Source organism: Setaria italica, chromosome VIII (genome assembly GCF_000263155.2).
Source record: "Setaria italica strain Yugu1 chromosome VIII, Setaria_italica_v2.0, whole genome shotgun sequence".
In the NCBI taxonomy this organism is placed as follows: domain Eukaryota; kingdom Viridiplantae; phylum Streptophyta; class Magnoliopsida; order Poales; family Poaceae; genus Setaria; species Setaria italica.
In genome coordinates this window covers 32531952-32552817 of record NC_028457.1, presented here as the reverse complement: position 1 = coordinate 32552817, position 20866 = coordinate 32531952, and the positions used below count along the sequence as shown (strand labels likewise).

The 20866-nt window shown below is 46.5% G+C and overlaps 3 protein-coding genes across 3 annotated transcripts; all 3 read right to left on the bottom strand.

Moving 5' to 3' along the window:
• Nucleotides 1-701: 701 nt before the first annotated feature.
• LOC101759156 (putative 12-oxophytodienoate reductase 11) lies at nucleotides 702-2377 on the bottom strand. Its single transcript, XM_012848435.2, has 4 exons — nucleotides 2195-2377; nucleotides 1840-2114; nucleotides 1632-1721; nucleotides 702-1546 (listed from the first exon to the last, which is right to left on the bottom strand). Exons 1-4 carry the CDS (start codon nucleotides 2269-2271, stop codon nucleotides 915-917), a joined length of 1074 nt encoding a protein of 357 aa, XP_012703889.2. The 5' UTR covers nucleotides 2272-2377; the 3' UTR covers nucleotides 702-914.
• A 2361-nt stretch (nucleotides 2378-4738) lies between these two features.
• Nucleotides 4739-7848, bottom strand: LOC101775641 (wall-associated receptor kinase 2). Its single transcript, XM_004980649.4, has 4 exons — nucleotides 7097-7848; nucleotides 6615-6841; nucleotides 6229-6381; nucleotides 4739-5885 (listed from the first exon to the last, which is right to left on the bottom strand). Exons 1-4 carry the CDS (start codon nucleotides 7795-7797, stop codon nucleotides 4858-4860), a joined length of 2109 nt encoding a protein of 702 aa, XP_004980706.3. The 5' UTR covers nucleotides 7798-7848; the 3' UTR covers nucleotides 4739-4857.
• Nucleotides 7849-15506: 7658 nt separating this feature from the next.
• Nucleotides 15507-18485, bottom strand: LOC101775237 (receptor kinase-like protein Xa21). Its single transcript, XM_022829545.1, has 4 exons — nucleotides 17957-18485; nucleotides 17181-17764; nucleotides 16130-16625; nucleotides 15507-16038 (listed from the first exon to the last, which is right to left on the bottom strand). The coding sequence occupies exons 1-4, from the start codon at nucleotides 18483-18485 to the stop codon at nucleotides 15662-15664; spliced, it is 1986 nt and encodes a 661-aa protein (XP_022685280.1). The 3' UTR covers nucleotides 15507-15661.
• Nucleotides 18486-20866: the final 2381 nt, after the last annotated feature.

Sequence of the window (20866 nt, the reverse complement as noted above, 5' to 3'; positions counted from 1 at the left end):
TCAAGGTATATGTTGCTGAAATTTTCTTTTTGGACATTTTGTAGTGTAGTTGTGCCACATTCTATATTTGCGTGATACCTGGGGAGTTAAACCCGAGGCACACACGGGGCCCAACACATGGCGGCAATGGTGGAGGCAAGATTAGAACTTAAGGGAGCTTGCTCTATTTTCTTCCTCATCCTTCCTCCTTTTCTTATTCCTTTTCCTCTTTTCTCCTACTCTTGTTCCTTTGATTCAACGGAGTTCATGGGCAGTAAGGGCGCCAGAGCCCCCCTAGCCACCCCTGTAGATCTACCCAACGTGGCTGCCAGGGCATGGGAGGCTAGGTGCAGCGTGCGTATTTCTGCTGTTGAGGTTGGGTTCGGTGGTCGGGGCGTGAAGTGGCCAAAAGAGCACAGAGGCTGTCCACGACACATCTCCAGCTAGGCTGGGGCACGGTGGGGCCTCCCCGGCGCTGCGGGGTGGCGGTGTGGGAGGCTAGCGCCTACTGCTATGCTTTTTTTTTCTGATTTCCTTTTTAACATTTTTTGTCGCTTTTTAGGGTCAGGTGATGTTGTCCTCCACCCCCATCAAATGCATTTCTACGGGCGTTATGAGATCTGCCCCCACATATATTCTATGTTTAATTGTGAAAAGCTAAGGCGGGTCTCACGTTCACTTTTGCATTTTGATATGTACGCCAGCTCTCGCCAACTCTTAAATTAGGTAAATCATACAACTCTCTTATTAGCTTAGGAAGTAATTCACGTATAGGTAAACATACAGCATTACATATGCCTCCCTGCAGATACATAATGTTCACATCGATCTGTATACATATGCATGAATGATTAGTTTTGACTGCCTTTATTTATTTCAATGATGATAGTTGCAGAAAAGCACATTATTGATATGGCTGCAGAAGGTACGGTTTACTATGCCACTTGTGTCTCCTGGCCAAGAAAAGGGTAATCCGTATAGCCAACCACAGGATCGGAGGTGTAAAACGTGCTCCTGTCATACTTGTTCAGACCCGCCTTCTTCCTGAACCGCTCTGGCAGGTCAGGGTTCGCCAGAAACAGCCGCCCGTACGAGACCAGGTCAGCATAGCCATCCCTGACCACCCTGTCCCCTTCCTCCTGATCGTACCCTCCATTCACTATGAATGTGCCCTTGAACGCCTCCCTGAACGGCGATAGGCGATTGCCATTGACGCACTTCCTCGGCTCGACCATGTGGCAGTAGAGAACGCCGAGCTTGTCCATGAAGTGGACAAGGTGCAGGGCTTGAGCCTCTGCATCTGCATCAGTGTAGTCAGTGTAGCCAGCGAACGGGGAGAGACGCACACCAACACGGTGCGCGCCGACCTCATCCACCACAGCCGCTACGACATCGGTGGCCAAGCGGGAGCAGCGGTTTTCCAGGCTGCTGCTGTCGTTGAGCCCGTCGTTGACAAGCCGGTTCAGACGCAGAGGCTGGGAATTCACTCTTCCAATGTCCACAAAGAACAAGAACAGCTGGTTGACGAGGAACCCATTGGCAGCGTGGATCTCCACACCGTCGAAACCTGTGAAGTATGTAGCACAAACTATTACAAATTGGCATTGCAAATTTTGCAAGACTAGCACACGTACAAAATGAGGAATCATCACCAGCTCTGATGGCATTTCTGGCAGCGACCCGGAAGTCCATCACCATTTGGGGTATCTCTTCCTCTTCAAGCCTTGGAGGGGCCCCAAACTCTGCAACAGGAGTAACCTTGATATGAGAATGGAACAATGAATCCAGAGTTCGTCGAATACCAAATCCGGAAAGAAAAAACACAGAGTGGACTAGATAAAAGTGATCAAAATTAAGGACCAGTAGTGGGTGGCTTGCGGCCTGTGTGCCAGAGCTGGCAGAAGAAGAGGGCGCCCTTGGCGTGCACCGCGTCAACGACGGGCTTCCAGGCCTCCACCTGCTCCTGGCTCCAGAGCCCAGGCACCTGCGGGTACCCTGTTGCCGTCTCCGACACCGCGCTGGCCTCGGCGATGAGAAGGACGCCTGGCGCTGCCCGCTGCTCGTAATACAGGGAATTATGCGGCTGCGCCAGGTTCTCGTAGGACCTACAGCGCGTCACCGGCGCAAGAACAACCCTGCCATCATATGCACAAAAGATATGAGCTCGTAATACTCAGTTACTACTTGCTAGTAAGCAGCTTCATTCTTGACTGACCTGTGCGCCAGGTTGAATTTGCCCATCTTGTAAGGGGTCAGGAGATCAGGAGTCGCCTCCATGGCTTGGCCCGTCATCTTATCCAGCGGAGCAGCAGGGAATTCTATGGGCGTTGGTGAAAGTTTCGCTGCTGCTGCTGCTGATGGAAGAGTAGCAGTTCCGATGGTAGCATTTATGGAGTTGATCGGTTGACTTCTATGGCTTGGCCATGCATGTGTTACTAACAACTCTTACGATACTATTGCCAACTGTTCTACTCAAAAGAAACATATTCTTCTTGTCATTTTGCATTGTAATATAAGATGAAAGTCAGAACAAGTAGCGTGTAGCATATGCACCGCCTTGCCCTTTTATGAATGGTTATTATAGCCTTGTATGTGACCTTGCCGCAACCTCAACTAAGAGTCATCAAAATATAGTAGGTCAGCTGCTATTCCAGCCATCACACGTATTATCTTTGTGTATTTTTTTTAGATAAGGGTAAAACCAGCCTACTATATCTCCATCATGGATATTTGCAGCCAGCTATTACAAGAGTTCTTAGACTCAAATATTCAAAAAATAGGGAAAAACACAAGAATGAAAACTTTAAAACAAACAAAGAAAGCTAGAAGACTAAGCTTCAATCTTCTTCATTGTCCATGTTTTAATCTTGTATTGTCTTTATGTATCACCAATCTATCACATCTTTTATCTTCTTAGAAACTTGATGTGTCTTCTGTTGTTCTTCTATTTCTTGGCAAGCAGATATGGTTGCTTTGCCGACCACATTCCAGTCCAGTCCACTTGGTGAGAAGAAGTTGCAGATAGCCCACTTGTATGTTCCTTATCCTTCCATCTCAATGTCACGGGTGCACAGAGGAGGTAGCCGCCGGGACAGACCAACAACCAAGGTGGCTGGAGGCCAACAAGAGCAAGTGTGACTTGGAAAAAATAGAAATGTGGCCATGGCATCTTTGTATTTGAAGTCTCAGATTTTTTGCCATCTCAATGGAAGGATGCCACATGTGCGTGCGCGCTCGCTCGCCTCACTGAGCTGCGCTGTGCCGCGACGAGCACGTGATGTGGGCTGGGCTTGATCTGGTTTTACAGTTTTTTTTATCATGGTTGATGACTAGTAACCGATGGCGATTAGTGACTAGTATTGACGATGCTTGAATGGCTGACCGTTATTAGTAACTGATTCTCCGAATTAACTGCATTAACATGGATGCTCAAAGGTCTCAGGGTGACTATAAGAAAGGCGCTTCCTCTCAGTCTTCGGCGCGCTACACACATCACCAGAGCTCATCCACTGCTACGCTGTGTTTTTGCTGTCCCCATTCCGGTGATCTGAGTGCATGGACTTCGTCGGAAGAGCAGGCCTCCGAAACTGCACCCTTGCTAGAGACTCTGCACCCGAGGAGTAGAAGGGCGATCAAGTTTTTGAGGAGCACAATCTTGCACGACTGCTCGCTGTTCGTCTACATCTACTTCCCGTTGACGCATCTGCACTGCATCAACTCTACACTACGTCAACGTTTGATCGGCTACATCGAACAGGCTCAACTAACAATGTTAGGTACCGGCACATTCAGTTCCTCCGGAACTGGCGCCGCCTCAGGTTACTCTCTAATGAACTTTCTAGTACATTTTGTGTTTTCTGTTATTACCATCACATGCTTTATGTTCGTTGCTACAAACAGCTCCTGTTTATGCTATCATTTATGTCATCTTTTGTTCTCTATTTCAGATCAAAATAAATCATAAAATGCCTTTGATTTCAACAAGCACTAGGAGGAGTTGCCCTCGGAGGAGGCGATCGGGCAGGAGCCACACAGGGAGGAGCCAGCCAGGCTGGGCTCTGGCTGGGTTGGAGCCGCACAGGTAGGAGGTCGCCATGGTGCCGGCCAAGTAGGGGCAGGGAGGAAGCGCGTCGGCGGCCGGTGAAGTGCAACTGGCGTGGAAGGAGATCGGAAAAAAAAACGAAACGTGGGAACCGAGGCAAATAATAAGCAGGTAAAAGTTACAAAATTACCTTTTCTAATGGATGGTTAGATATTCTCTATACTCTATACCACCAAATAGATAGTATGAGCCACCGTAAAAGTCCTCTTTTTTTTGAGCCTAATGGCCCAAGGTGATTAGGTCTTTTACGTGACTTTGCCGAGAGCCTGGGTGTCCAGGACCAGCAATTACCGATCAAGAATAGCAGACGACATGGTGATTAGTTTAGTGAAATGAATAGGCCCCGCCGGCCACATTATTATAACTCTACTAGGTAGTGTACCTTTCTTCCCCAAGCTGCTATTTTTTTCGCCTTCTCCACATGAATGCACATCGATTAATCAGCTTACGTTTCTCTCTTGAATTAATCATGGACGTGTAAATTTTATGCTGAGCGGCGAGAGCAGATTTACCCATGACTATGCATAAGTTGATGCAATTATTCATCAGGAATGCGGAAAAATGCTGCTGAATTGTTACAGAAAAATTGTTGCTGTGTGCTAGTTAGTCCACTACTTCCATCTGTGCTACCATTACAAGAAAATAAAATACATGTAGGTTTAGTGCATAATTCGTACTATAAACTCTAATAATACGATAACAATGAGTACTAATCTAATGAAGCGAGAAGCGAGCTTAAGCTCACCACGGGTGCTTCTTGCTTCATCTATGCGACTTTAATTTGTCTTACAACTCGTGTCACTGCGAGCTCTAAACTTCACTTGTATAAGCTCCTCTACTACCTCTGCCATGGATGGTCTTTCATCCCTGTCTTCCTTGAGACATCGGACTGCCAACATGCCGATCTGATCAAGGCACTCCACACAACGATGAGAATGAGCATCGCCATCAGAGAAGATGATATCTCTGTCGTACATCTTCCTTCCATTGCCGTCCTCCTTGCAGGACTTGACAAAGTCCACGGGGAGGCTATTATTGTTGCCATACCTGGCCGTCTTCCTCGTGATGAGCTCGAGGAGCACCACACCAAAGCTGTAGACATCACTCTTCTGCGTGAAACGGCCCGTCTTGATGTACACAGGATCAATGTAGCTCATGTCCCCCATGACGCACCAATTGGCATGCCTTGCGATTGACTCAAGCTTTGACGACCCGAAGTCTGAGACCTTGGGAGTCAAGTTATCGCCGAGGAGGATGTTACCAGTCTTGACATCCCCGTGCACAAGACTGCGTCCGCCATGGGAGTGCATGTAGGCAAGAGCTTTCGCAGAGCCTATGGCAATGTCCAAGCGTGCTGAAAGCGGGAGCACACGTGGTGTAGACCCACAATGAAGCACATTGTAGAGGCTCCCGTTGGAGACGTACTCGAAGACAAGCATGGGGACATCCGTCTCGAGGCAGCAGCCGATGAGGCGAACAAGGTTTGCATGGCTGACCTGAAACTGAATGGCGATCTCGTTCACCAGATCGTGATCATGTGAGGGTTTCATGCCTTCTACGATGGAGCGCTTAACGGCGACTCGTAGGTTCTTATGGGTGGTTCCCCTATAGACCTTGCCAAAGGCACCTTTTCCAATGGGGGTGTCATAGTGGTTCGTGATCTTCTCCAGCTGTAGTTCGGTGAAGGTGTTGATGTTCATGCTCTTCATTATTTCACCGCCATTCTTGTCAAAGAAGCCACTCCGCACTCGCCGCTTGTGCTCCTTGCGTAGTAGCACCAGAAGAAGGCTGGCGACCATTGTTGCTGCAAATTAAACACACATATCGAATGATTACAATGAAAACATGCAGAACCAGAATTTCCATATATACCTCACCAACACCAACAACAATATAAATTCAGAGGTAAACTTCAGAAATTCAGCTGATTTCTTTTGTTCTGAGAAACCGTGCTAGTTGACTAGTGGAAAAGCAATGCAGCATATATTTTCTTTACCGAGGTTGATTTGCAGATGGCATGTGGATTCATAGGACTTATCAGCGAATGGAAATAACATATGTTGCCAAACAAAATTGGATATGTCGGCTCCAGATAAAACACTAGTTTGGCGTAAAAAAAAGAACATTGTTGCTTGTCTTTTGCTCACCTGACACTGCAGCTACTGTGGCGGAAAATACGGGGCGGCATTTGGATCCTATTCGGCCAAAATTGCATTTCAACTTGTAGCTACCATCTGTGTCAACACATTTGCTACCATCTGTCTCAGGATCAGACTTCAGAAGTTTGCACTCGTCGATATCTGTATAGTCGATAAACATATATGCAAATTAGTAATTTTTTTACACCCATTAGAAAAACAATATGATATAACGCCATGCATCTGAGATGAAGGTATGTGGCCTTGACACGTGCTTTGGGTACAATAGACGGTTTAAGAGTCCTGAGGTGCAAAAATTTGGCTAACCAATAAAAAGTACATTGTTGACCATTATTTCGTGCAAGATATACACCCTCGGAAGCACCGGAACTTACTTTGGCATCCCCCGTCGACGTACGGATTTCCAGCGTACCCATCGGAGCATTTGCAGCGGTACCAGAGGCCATTCCTGACGTCGACGCGTGTGCTGTTGGCGCTCAAGCAGGCACCATCCTTCTTCATGGCCCAGTCGAGCACTAACGGAATGGTCCTGTTACCTAACCGGTTGTGAAGAGACGTCTCACCGGTGCCGTTCTGATGATTCAGGCTGAAATTACGGTACCTAAAATACAGGAACAGCGACTGTTAATCTGGAACAGCGACTGTAATCTGGAAAAACTGTTAACGTCTACCGGTGCGCAAATTTAGGCAACTGTTAATCTGAAATTTTTAAGCAAGTTGAAAATAGCAAAGGCTAAATTCTCAGAATCATTAAGCAAGCTGGAGCTTAATTAGCTCCAATAAGAAACTCGTTCGAGCTTGATTCATTGACAAGCTTAATTAAGAATGAAATAATGTACGATAGACGCGAACGTACCATCCTTTCTCGCCCAAGAAGGCGGTGCTGCAGCTGTTGTGGTTCCTCGCAGTGTTGTTGGTGAGCTTGTTGCAACGAACATTCACCGTGTCAAGGCCTTCGGGGGTGGCCGTCTGGCAGCACCCCTTCCCCGTGCAATTGACATCGTCGGCAGCGTCACCAAGGCTCGCGCACGTCGTGATGCAGCCGCTCAGGTATCGGCCATCGTCTTCGTCCAAGTCGTTGCCCGATAGCAACGCCACGGTGTTGCAGCCGACGCCCGTGAACTCGTTCCTTGACGACGAGATCAGGAACGGCGAGCCGTTGAAGTTGTACTTCAAAGGGCGTCTGCTGGAGATTGTGTTGGATGAGTTGTAGCAGATGTGCGCGACCTCAGTGAAGACGCGCATCTCTCCTGTCTCCAGAGTTATGTCCTTGACCTCGAAGCGTCGTCCGAAGAATGCTCTCGCGGGGTTGTAGCTGTTGTCGCAGAAGATGGCGAAGCCCTTGCTCCTGGAACAGCCGTCGCCGATGCCGAAGGGGAAGGGGATGTGTATGTCGCCGCACATGCTTGGGCAGCCTGGCCGTGGCCCTGGTGCGGTTCCATTGGAAGCCGCCACCGGCGTTGGCACCTCCACCAGCACCCGGGAGAGTACCAGAGCAGGACAAAGAAGAAGAAGCCACAACAGACGTAATTGAGGCTTGGCTATTAGGTGCTCCATGGTTGTGTGTGAGTGTGACTACTGGTCTACCAACCCGGAAACGATAAAACTTATTCCGGCGCTTGTTGTGTATGCCTACCTGCCTCTCGGTCTCCCTTTATACGCGTAGCATCTCAATATCATACCGTTTGTTCCCATCACTTATCAATCAGCGCATAATTAACAACTCCAGGCCAACATTATCCTGTTGGTCAATCCTTCTCTGTTTCAAAATATGTTGATATTTGTGAAGAGAAACAGACGCAAGTGACGTATGCTCTACTTATATAGGTAGAGAAGGGTAATGGCATCATATGGTTGCCGACTACCAAGTGACGCATGCGTAGTTTAGTGTATGATGTGTGTGCCTAGCTAGCATGGTCCGTGTACTACCCTTCGTTGCCTGTTGGGATGTTGCTCCCTCAGCTCCAAAATATAGGTTATTTTAGTTTTATCCTAAATCGTATTTCTCTATATTTGATTAAGTTTATAGAAAAATATGGGGATTCTCAAGCTGTAACTTCTTAAACCAGATTAAAGACTTTTAAACTCTTAAGTTAAAAAATAGAATTCTGATCTTGAAAAAGTTGATTACTTTAGTAAAGACTCAAGTTTTCTCTTCAAACTCTGCTATTAATTTCTTTGGTTCAAATTAGTTAAGTGGGCATTGAAGTAGTTCATCACTGTTATGTACTCCCTCCGTATAGGAAAAGGAAGTCGTTTTGGACAGTGACACGATCTCCAAAGCATTACTTTGACTCCTTATTTTTATAAAAATATTTATCAAAAAGTGATATATGTATATTTTTATGAAAGTATTTTTCAAGACAAATCTATTTATATGGCTTTCACATTTCCAAACTCAACAACTTAAAAGTTATTCATGATTTATATTCCCAATGTTTGACCCAAACCTTGTCCAAAACGACTTTCTTTTCCTATACGGAGGGAGTATAAGTATCTGGAATGGCAATTGGAAGAAATTTCAATAATTCATCCAAAATCCTGGAGACGCCGAAGTTGATCCTTGTTTTGAAGTTAAAACTTATGAAGTGTAATTATTTGAATGTTTTTGCTTGCTTTGTTAATTAGTTGAATAGTACATCCATCGTGCAATGTATGGGATTCTGAGTTTGGTCCATGTCAAATTGTTCGAGATTTGACCTTGTTTGTAGAAAGGAATAGTAATGTTTGCGATATCGAATGAGGATAATTATATTCATTACGAAATATATTTTTATAGTTCGTTTCTTTGATGTGATGGTTGTTAATACTCTTCTATATAAACTTGGTTAGACTTATAATTGTTTGTCTTAGTAAAAACTCAGGACCTCTTATATATTAAATAGCAATCGTACAAAAAAGTACCTTTTTTAAGAGACAGGCTGCTACATATTTTGGTGTTTGCATTCATGTGAATAGTTTTGTTAGAGTGCAATTGAAATTTATAATAAACTTTTGTCAGCAATAACATGTGTCGACTTGCCAATATATGGTTGCCGACCACCATGTGATTGATGCATCATTTTATTAGCATGCCATGTACACTTGGTTGCGTGTTTTTGGATACTCTGCTAGCTAGGGTCAGAGCAGGGGAAATGGCACACATCACTGTCAGTGTCCCATTGGAAAGAATTAAGAAGCGATGTCAGCATGCGAATAAGCAGTTGAGCGACGACTTTGTTTTTCGAATAAGGATGCAACGTGTATGATTTCGTTTTACACTGACATATCATTAACTTTGTTTTTTCATTTGTTAATCACTACTAAAACCTGACAAAAACAAGATTTTTCTAAGTTTTCCGACATGGATTGTAGACATGAAGTAGGGACCAAAGACTACTTATATCTACTATTTGTTTGCCATTTGCAGAAAAAGGGAAATTCATTTGTTTGGTTTGAGAAATAAAATGAGATGGGCAACCCCTCATGTTTCATAAATTTTTTTTTAGAATTTCGTTGACCCTAAGCACCTGACAACAAAGAGAAATAAGAAAAGCCATACGGAATGATACGGAGAAGTATGACGATGGACCAAAAGGACAGCCGACTCCTTCCTTGAACCAAAACCACCCATGGTCAACTCAGCTTCATAGTTGACTTGTATCTCTCTTTACTACTTGAACTATAAAAAAACGAGCGTGTTGTCCGGGAAAAGTCAATGCATGCACCTGGTTGGGGAAAGCAGCAGCTCCTTGCATTGACCCGTAGTCGGCGAAGCAGCGAATACCTGGAGCGCCAGTCAGTCGGCAGCCGGCATGCCGGAGACATCATGGGCTATTGTTTTTCTTGCAGAAACCGATCCATAAGCAAAGATCCAGCACTGGCGACTTATTGGTCCCTACACAACAAACAGTCGATGGATGTGACGGAAAATGCAGTAGGAGGTCGTCCAGAGCAGAGGTAAGCTCAGTTGGAAATTCCTGACGAACCCACTGCCTATTGCTCAAATTGTAAGCAAAGCATCCAAAACATGATCGTGCAGCCACCGGCCACCGATATCAACCAGAGACGACGTCATTGGCATGCAAATAGCACAAGTACCTTGCAAGCGGTCGGGAGAGAGGAGGAGGAGCGCAGCGAGCGAGCAGTGGCACTCACCGTACGTCGTGGTCTCTGACCACCGGCGTGCGGCGAGCCTTACACGCCACCCTGCGCCATCGTCGGTGCTGCCAGTTGGTTCGCGGCGGTGAGGTCGGTGTAGCTGCCGTTAACATGGGTTACACTTGCGCTTGGAAACCAAGAAATTACATCAGGCAATAGGACTGGCAGCAAGATGGTCAAAAACACTAGAGGGACCGGTTAGCTTGCAGTGACCATTGTTGTGTATATTTGGGCTGATAGATCATAGGTGGCAATGTCATATACTCATATGTACAAGCCCGTTGTCACATGTCAAAGTCTTGACTCGTGTTTCCTTTATTTGTTTGCAACGCGGTACGTGACAAGTATATTTCTATGGTGGCAAAAAAATAGAGTCACTGTATCCTGACTTGTGAAGTCAACATAGATCTTTTATATTATTATAAATTATAAAGTAATAAACATTTAGAGACATTTACTAAATGTGAATCCACGATCTCACTAGCTAGTGATCGATATTTCATGAATATTGCTGCCTTTTATATTTACACACATATACAATTCACTGAATGGAGACTGTGTGCGGTCTCCTTGGACGTTATCAGCTTGTGCGGAGACTAGGGCCATGTTTAGTTACCCCCCAACTCCTAACTTTCACACTATGCAAAAAGAAGATTCCCCATCACATCAAACTTGCGGTACATGCATGGAGTACTAAATGTAGACGAAATTAAAAATTAATTGCACAGTTCTATTGTACTTTGCGAGACGAATCTTTTGAGCCTAATTAGTCAATATTTGGACAATAATTCACAAATACAAACGAAACGCTACAGTGTGCTACAGTGCTGGCATAGTAATTTTGCATCTTCCAATTTGACCAACTAAACAAGGCCTAGAATATTGGCGGTCGTCGCACAGCAAATTCCTGTGAGGTCAGTACGGGTTAGGCAAGATGTGAAGACGACGATGGGTTGATTCTCTAGTACCTCTACGGTCATTTGCCTCGTATAGGCTACCGTCGGATGCTGCTTCCTGCTCAATAACTCCACAGACGTAAAGACAGACGTGGATTAGCGTTGCTTTCGAAGGTGTGCCTGTCCTGGAGTTGGTTCATTTCTTTGGTGGCCTGTCGGCAGTTGCACAATTGCAATTTTTTTGGTTTTAAATTTTTCTCTTCAGGGTAGGATATATCTCTCAGTGCAAAATTGAAGGATATATATGCATTCCCAAAGGAAAGAAGCAGAGGAGCCCATCGTGATCAATGTACAAATTAAATTAATGACCATGCTTCATTACACTTCACTCACGGAAAAAAGAACGCATTTATTCTATTCTGAAAAGTTAACGAAACACTGTAATTTTAAGCTTGGATATGCGTTGTTAAACTGAAAAACAAAGTATTTTATAAGCTAAAATAAATCAATAAACTGGATTATAACAAAGTAACATGCACTAGCAGTAGATGATGTTCCCATTTTGTCAGATAGTCTTTTGCATTTGTCTCTGAAGCGGTCAATTCTAAGTTGCCATGTTTTCTTTGTGGCCCCATTATCCACCAAATAACTTCTGGGAAGTTGAGATCCACATGAAGGCAATTTTGTCATTTACAAGATGCAACAAGGAGTTCATGCTACCTGCTGCTGCTGGTAACTATCCAGCCAACAGCTTCGTATCCATCGTTAATCCCACAGCCACCATTATTCACCACGAAAACATCATTTCAACATATTGTGATTTGTACAATATGATTTCGCATAGAACAATTGTGAAGAAACAAAGTTGTGCAGCTGTAAAAGAAACATGGGGACATTCATACCCTGTGTTAGGTGCATACAAATGAATATAGTTGGTCGTTTCAAAAAAAAAATTGATGCAGTCTGCACATTACAAATTCAAAAGTTATTTTCAGTTAGTGAGGCAGAGAGCGCAAACTAATTTTCATTTGTTGGATGATAACTGCACCATCATGCAGAGTTTGGAGAAAAAGATGAGCAGAAATTGCCACGGGCTCTAACCGTCCCTGACCACCGCGCAACCTCCCGGTCGACGGCGCCGGTGCTGCCGCGCCGGATACATACCTGTGTGTGAGCGAAGCGCGGCGGACTGGAGGTAGTGGCACGAGATCCATGGACGGGAGCGCGGGATGCACGGCCACAATGTCAGCGGCGGCGCGGCGGCGCCGGATGCCATGTCCGCCGGCCCCGAATGTTCTGCAGAAGACACCCCGGTTTGTCCATCGATTTATCATCAATTTGGCCCCTAAAGTTTTACAGATACCCCCGTGATTTGGATCACAATCCAAATATTTGCAATTAGGCCCACTTAATTTACAAACACCACCCTAAATTGGATCGCGATTATCGATCGCGATCCGAATTTTTGCATATAGCCCCCTTCTTCGGTCTGGGTCGGCGCTTCCGGCTTTGTTCTCTCCGACAACGGCGCCGCCGCCGCTGCCTCCGGTGAGAATCTTGAAGCTCCGACCCGGCTCAAGTCCAGGGCAACCAATTCGCTCCATTATTCAGTGGCAGGGGCACTCGATTCATCAACATGGCTCGCAGCCGTGCGCTTGCTTCGCCGGTTGGCAGGTCATGGCGGCGCGGCGGCCAGAGCGACCCAGGCCACGCATCTCTCCATGTCGCGGCACTCTTTCTCGTTCCAGCTCAATTTAAGTTCAGAATGGAGAACTTGCTGGAAGCATGGATTCAGAGGAGCCGAAGCTGGGTAACTAGTATTTGAGAAACAGAACAGAATCCCCTGCAGTTTTCGGTATGTCTCTGTTCATGACGACACCAGCTGCTTCTCCAAAGATACAACCAGTCCATATTCTTTCATCTCTCTGTTCTGCGAATCCGAGAATGCCCATTTCCTTTCACAGGTGTCTGCACTGGCTGCCAGGTTCAATTTACTCGGCCATGCCGACGATTCACCAGGGGAAGAAGAATTGCAGAGCTCCCCTTTGTGCCAGACTGCCATGTTGGTTGAATCTGAACAGCTAGCCGCCTGGTGCCCATCCATCATCACAGAGCCGCATCAGGTTTCTACTCGGGACGGGGCGGCGGCGCCGGGTGAGATCCTGCCTGATCGCTGCAAGTCCATGGGGCGTCGCAGGCGCTCACTCCGACGGCGAAGTGAACAGGAGACATTGAGCATCCAACCCCCCTCACGCTCTTGTGGGCGGCGGGTGCCGACGCTGCAGCGTGCCACCGAGCTCTGGCTCTCGCCACGGCTGGCCATTGTCGCTGGCGAAGGGAGCGAAGCCCGCCATGGCCACCGGCCGCCGGGCCTGGCTGACGAGGAAGAAGGAATGAAGACGACCCCACGATTCAGTCGATCCCAATAGCCCACGCCACATCGGACGGCAGGTAGGTGCCCAGGGGGTGGACGATAAATGAAATACCGTCCACACTCTTGGTGCTCCTGCCGCGGCTTGCCGGAGCGCCACCACGTTCATGGCGCTCCGTAGCTTCCATCTCCATCACTGTGAGCACCTCGGAACCTCTCTGTTGGCATTTTTTTACCAACACACGAGTACGCTAGATCGTGCAGGTCGCGAACAGACCGAATAGCAGAAATGCTTCACCCGCCGGTCAGACCGGTCCAACAACTCAATCAGACTGGTTTTTCAGGATTTGGCTCGAGTCAATCGTTCGAGGGGTAACTACCACACTTACGTGGTGGAGGACGGCTAGGTTTACGAGCAAAGTAATAAAGGGATAACCAACGCACTTACGTGGCGAAGAACGACTAGTTTACGAGCAAATTAGCAAAGGTCGTCGAAGCTCTCGCCCGGGAGGGACCATGTCAGGGCGTGGACGTCACCGGCGTGCCCTAGGTCGACCAGCAAGCCTAGAACGCTATATATAGTCGTGGAGAACAATAGATGAACAGCATGAAGGTTGGAAAAGTATCAAGGTTGAGGAAATAAAAATAGATTGTAGATTGATTCGATTTGGATACCCTCAATCGGCCGTGGCCATTTATATTTATAGGTGGGGTGGTCATGCCCCAGTAGAAGTCGAAGGTTACATAAATCCCGTATTAAAATACAACTCCTAACTCGGATTAGGCTGGATAGACCGGTCAGACCGCCCATCCAAACTGGTTTGACCGGTCAGTTCAGGGCTGAATCTTGTCGAACCCATAACTCTCTTATCCGGACTCCAAATTAGACGTTCCACATGTACATTTCGATTGTCTCGATGAGGCCTACGCAACGGTGAAGTCCAATTCGCATTTTTAGCAACTTAATCTGGCTGGTCTGACCGGTTGGGTGACCGGTCTGGTTTGCCAGATCAGCCACAAGACCGGTCAGACCATTTTAGTAGGATAGTCAGACCGGTTAGCTTTGTCATATCAGTCATATCTGCTACTTTTAGTGTCATTTCAGGTGCTGATTTGTCCCTTTTAGGAAAATCACGTCCAGAGCATCCAAAATGACCCTATATCTACTACTTTTAGTGTCGTTTCAGGTGCTGATTTCTCCCTTTTAGCAAAATCACGTCCAGAGCATCCAAAATGACCCTTTTGTCATGCACAATCCATATTAAAGCCAAATTTGCAAAATACCAAAAATTAGTATCAAACAATTTTGATCTTAACCTCACATATCCCGAGCCGTGCCACTTTTTGGTGTCAACACTCTCCCTGCCGCATCTAGCCACCGCCGCGCTGGTGCGCCTGGCTGGCGTGGAGCATATGGTAGCCGGATACGAAGGGGCGGCCGCGCGCGTCTAGGTGCTGGGCGCGGCGCGACAGCCGGCTTGGCAGCGCGCGCACGATCCTCTCTCAAGACGTCAGCTCCATCAATCCCATGTCCCGCCGGAGATACGCCGCTTTACTCCCAGCCATCAGCCGTCCGTCTGAACAACGCTACCCGCGCGCCCGTGCTCGTTGTCTCTCAGGCGTTGAATTCACGCTCTCTCGAGACGAGCTTGAATTCACAAGGTTCACCAGGCGTGGCAGCCTCGTCCATACTTCATAGTGTTGCCGCGAGCACGCATCCCGTCTGTTCTCTCTGCCTGCTGGGCTCTGACAGAACCCTTGGCCCGCAGCTGAATTGTATGAAACAATCCTTCGTTATTACTGAATTGTAATTGCAGAAAACCATTTCACAGTACGCAAAGTTATCCCACACATGTCAGTAGTAGTAGTACTTCAGAACAGAAATCCTAGAAAGCACAAGCCAGTTATACAAGTGACTAATGAAAGAAAAAAAAATTAAAAGATAGCTCGATGCAGCTTTTTTCTGCTGCAGGCGTGAACACAATAGATGTTACAATTAATTACTAATTAGTAACTATTGGGGAAGTGGGGAGCATTTTTGTGTTGTTTCTGTGGATTTGACGTAATACTTTCTTATCCTTTTCAACGTCGCCACGACATCACTCATTGACATCCTTTGATCAGGTGAGTCACTTGAGCAGAGTAAACCTAGCTCAAATATTGGGGAAAGAATGCCATTCAGGTCGAAGGTAGAACAAGGGTCTTGCAGTAACCTGTCATCCAGAACATGAACAGGCTTAGTTGCAAATGCTTGATGAACCCACTGCCTAATGCTCAGATCTCCAACAAACATTGGATCTGTGGGTCTCTTTCCAGTGAAGACTTCAAGGAGCATGATTCCGTAACTGAACACGTCACTCTGGCGTGATGTCTTCCCATGAGATCCATACTCTGCTCAAGAATTTCACAAAAAAAATTTTAGACCGTTTAGCCAACCATTATACAATCCTTAATTATAAATATAATAGCAGTATGAACACACCTGGTGCCATGTACCCTAGTGTCCCATGCATATTAGCAGTGATCACTGAGTTGTCATCACCCAGTAGCATCTTTGCAATACCAAAGTCTGCAACATGCGCTGTCATGTCATCATCAAATAGTACATTGCTAGGCTTCAAATCGCAGTGCAGAACCACCACATAATGCTCATGGTGTAGATATTCAATCGCCATGGACACCTCTACCATGATATCAAGCCTCTTGAGGAACCCCAAGTGCCATTTGCCTTCGGAGTGTAGAAGCATCTCCAAGCTGCCGTTGGGCATGTACTGGAGCACTAGCGCTCTGAAGTCCATGTTGGAACATGCGTACAACATCCTTATCAGGTTACGATGCCGAACCACGCGAAGAACATGCCATTCGGCATCAAAGCTTCTGATGGCCCGTTCAACCTGCAAGTCTAGAACCTTTATTGCCACCACCAAACCTGTGCTGAGTTTCCCTCTGAAAACTTTTCCAAAGCTCCCAGTCCCCAACAAGTTGTCATCGTTAAAATTATCAGTGGCACAAGCAAGCTCATGGTAGGACAGTAACATATGGCTCATAACATTGCCTGGATGAATGCCAGAAGCTTCAACCTCTCCGTTATTCTTACATTTCCTTCTGATTGTAAGGTAAACACAGAGAACAGTAGAACCAAATGCTATGGTCAAAGTAGGGAGTAGAAATCTTAGGAAGTGCCTAGTATTTGATTGAAATGTGTCGATACATGGAGAAAATCCCAGACGGGGTGCACCACAGAGCCCAGCATTCCCAATCAAAGATTGCAACGAGATGTTTGAGAAAACACCTCCATCTGGTATCTTTCCTTCTAGCACATTAAAGGATATATTCAAGGTTGTCAAATGGGTGAAGTTTGCAAGAAACTTTGGAATCGTACCAGAGAGATTGTTGTAGGAGAGATCTAAATATTCTAAGCTAGCAAGCTTTTGAAAAGAGTCTGGGATCGAGTCATTAAATGAGTTCCTTGATAGATTTAGGAAGTTGAGCATTATAATTTGTCCAAATGATTCGGGGATGGTTCCATGCAAAAAGTTGGAAGAAAAGTCAATGGAAGACGCTTGCTTTAGCCCACTAACATCAGATGGTAGAACACCAGTGAGAGAGTTACGAGAAAGATTTAGTTCAATAAGTTTATCCAGTAGGAATAAGCTTGCCGGTATTGTTGAATTAAACTTGTTATAAGAAAGCCATATGTGCTCTAGGCTGCTCAGATTTTGAATGCTTTCAGGTATAGGCCCAAAAAACTTGTTTCTGTCGAGATAAAGCCTATCTAAGCTCTTGAGCATACCAATTTGTGCTGGGATAGGGCCTGACATGTCATTGGCCGAGACATCAAGCCGCCCAAGATTTTGCATAACTGTGATAGACTCTGGGAGTGCTCCCGTGAGTAGGTTGTCGGAAAGATAAATCCAATTAAGGCTGGTTAAGTTTGACAGTGTTGATGGAAACTGACCCGTTAACTTGTTATGACCTGCTGTAAACCAAAATAGCTTTGTAGACAGGTTTCCCAAATGTTCAGGGATCAGTGTCCCAGTGAAATTATTATGCCATATGTCAAGGACCTGGAGCTGCCTACAATTGGAAAGGGAGAACAAGAAGTCAAGGTTCCCCTCTAAATTATTCAACGACAGATAAAGCCTATTCATAGCAGGGAAGTTCCCAAATTTAGCTGGTACTGAACCGGATAACTGATTTGCTCCCAGAGAAAGGAAAGACAATTTGGATAAATTTGCAAGAGAACTTTGAATTGGACCAGATAGCTTGTTGCTTCCAAGGTTAAGATACGTCAGGTCTCGCAACATGCCTAATTCTTTTGGAATGTTTCCCGTTAGGTTGCAATAACTGAGCTTTAGTGTGGTAAGACTCGTGAGATTGCTAAGAACAGAAGGGATGGAGCCAACAAGGTAATTTTGGTTGAGAAGGAGAAACTTCAGCCGACGTAGTTTACCAAGTTCAGCAGGGATATCACCTGTGAGGCTGGTATTTGTGAGATTAAGCAGGGAGAGGAAAGTGAGGTTACCAAGGTGCGGGCTGAGTTCTCCTTGCAGGGACACAGATGGCAAGGATAGCGCCGCCACGCGCTGCCGGCGGCGGCTGCACGAGACGCCGACCCAGCCACAGAAGGAACCATTGGTCGTCCAGCTGCTTGCAAGGATGCCGAGAGGATCGGAAAGCTGAGCTTTGAAAGCCAGCAACGCAGCAAGGTCGCTGACGCTGCCGTTGGTCGGAGCTGGAGTTTTGCTTGGAGAAGATGAACGCGCGACACAAGCTACGGGGGAAAACAGCGAGATGGCCAAAGGTAACAGTGCCAGCGAGGTTCCTGCAGCAGCCATTGTACCGCGCTTGTTTGGCTGTTCAGTGGGATGCATCCACAAACACTCCGAAGAAAGGATGCATAATAAATGCTTCACCATAAGTCTGGTGCTGACAAACCCTTCGGAACGGGACAGTGGTCCTTGACCTTTTCTTATGTCATGTTTTGTTTGTATGAGTCCAATCTTCATCAAGTGATTAAACATGCAAGACTTTTTCTTGCTAAACTTGTGGTGTACGTACCTATCATCTGGCACTTTCATACAACTGTTACAATAACCGTGACCTCATACTCATGAATACGACTGGGGTCCAAACAGGGGTCATACACTATCCGCTCGCGGACACTATCTCGGGAAAGAAAAGATGCATCATACATGTGGTACACAATACCACCAGGCCACTCTAGACCTCAACCTATGACCCATGCCGACCAAACCTAGGACAAGTAAAGGTCCTGCTCCAGTCTACCCATTGCCCACCATGGCCCTTTGGGGTTGTTCATTAAGTTTAGCTGGTGGGGTGTGAATCCAGGCCTCACATAGACAGGTACTCCCAAAGGCTGTACCTTTTTTGCTCGTATGGCTGTACAATTTACTAGAAAGACTTTCCCATGAGCCCGTCCTTATGCAACTAGATTAAGCTTTTCAGATAGAATCCTCTGACGAGGCTACCCTCTTACTCACAGGTCCAACCTTAATTGGTTGCTAGACTCACTTTAGTTACTTTTATCTTATTTCCCAAAAGAAATACTCACACCTTTTTGAAGTTTTATAAATTGTGGGGTGATCAAAATGTATTTCCTAGGCATTCCTAGGTTCAAGGTATCAAGAGGGTTTGAAAATTATATAGGATTAACTAGGCAAAGCAGAATAGGAAAAATCCATGCAAAGCTTGTGGAAAGGTCATATTTATTATCTTGGTTCATTTTATTTGTAAAACTTGGGATTGAATGATAATGATTTGTGGGACTTGCCTTCCTCGAGATCTTGGTCATTTAGCAATTCTTCTTCATAATCTGGGTTGTCAAACTTGGCCCTGGTTTCATCGAATTCTATATAATCATAGTTATACGTAAGCAATCATCAAACAATCTAGCAATACATCAAACATGGGTTAAAAGAATGAGTTTGGGTTTCGGAAGAATAAAGGGCGGGGATTGGAATTTTGGGCAGCATTTGGGCTTACAATTGGGTAGAAAGGTGAGTTTTGGAAATTTTATATTTTATTTGGACTAATAATGGATGTAGTTGGGTTTTGGTAGGCTTGGGTTATTTTTCTAGAATTTTCTATAATTTTTCTAGAGTTTGTTGGTATAGTTTCCTAATTTTGGTAACATGAAAAATGGATTTTTCTATTTTAGAAAAGAGTGAAGATTTATTCTAGGAGCTACACGTATGAGATTTGGGCAAACAAGGTATGACTAGGTTTGAAATGGGTTCTAATATTTTTTGGTGATTTTTGGAAATTTCTATCATGGTGAAGTGAAAATTGGGGTGCACTAACCTGGGTGGCTTTTGCAGAAAGGGATGGAAGGGGGGAGAGATAGAGATAGGTAGGTCTGGGAGCGGGGCCATGCCGGCGCACCGTGGATGCAGTTGTGTGGACCGGGGAGGCTGATGGGTCTACGGTCTACATGGACCATGTCCATGGGAAAAAGGGAGAGGGAGCGGGCCCGGTGGGGCCATTCTACGGTGAGCCGTGGGTTCGTGCACGTGGACCGGAGAGGGGCATGTGCCTATGGTCTCCATGGATTAGGTGTAGAGACGGGGAGGGGAATGGCAGCAGCACCCAATTTGGTCACCAGACGGCCGTGCCGTGCGGGGCAGAGTTGCTTGCCGAAGCGAGATGTGCCAGGCGGACTGGGCCACAGGCCTGGGCAAGAAGTAGCTCGGGGGATGGAGGGGGGCTAGGCCGACTCAAGGAAGGTGGTGTGGAGGTTGGCGGCGAGCGGGCAGCGTGGCGGAAAGGGGAAGAGGTTAAGGAGTGTTTGGAGGGCAGTAGTGGCATAGGCAGCATAACGGCCCTACCTAGGTTGCTTTCGCGAGCAGCGAGATGGACGAGGGTCGGCTGGAGGCGAGCGGTGAGCGATGGGGTGAGAGGCGATGAGGGGTTCATGCAGAGCAGCTAGCGGGGACCGCTGTAGTGCAGGAAGGGGGTGGCTAGTGCCACGTGGCAGTCTGCGACTTTGACCTGGCCCAGCCCTATGGGGTAGAGCACGGCGGCGGGTGGGGGGCGCGGCATGGTCCTATTCCGGTGAGGGGGGAGTGAGGTATTGAGGGGAGGGGTGAGGAGGCAGTGAAGGGCTCTGGGGGTCCTTTTATAGGTAGTCGGGCCTACCAATTAGTCTTGTGGAGAGCTCCTCGAGCTTTTATAAGCATTCGCAGTCATCGCAACCCGG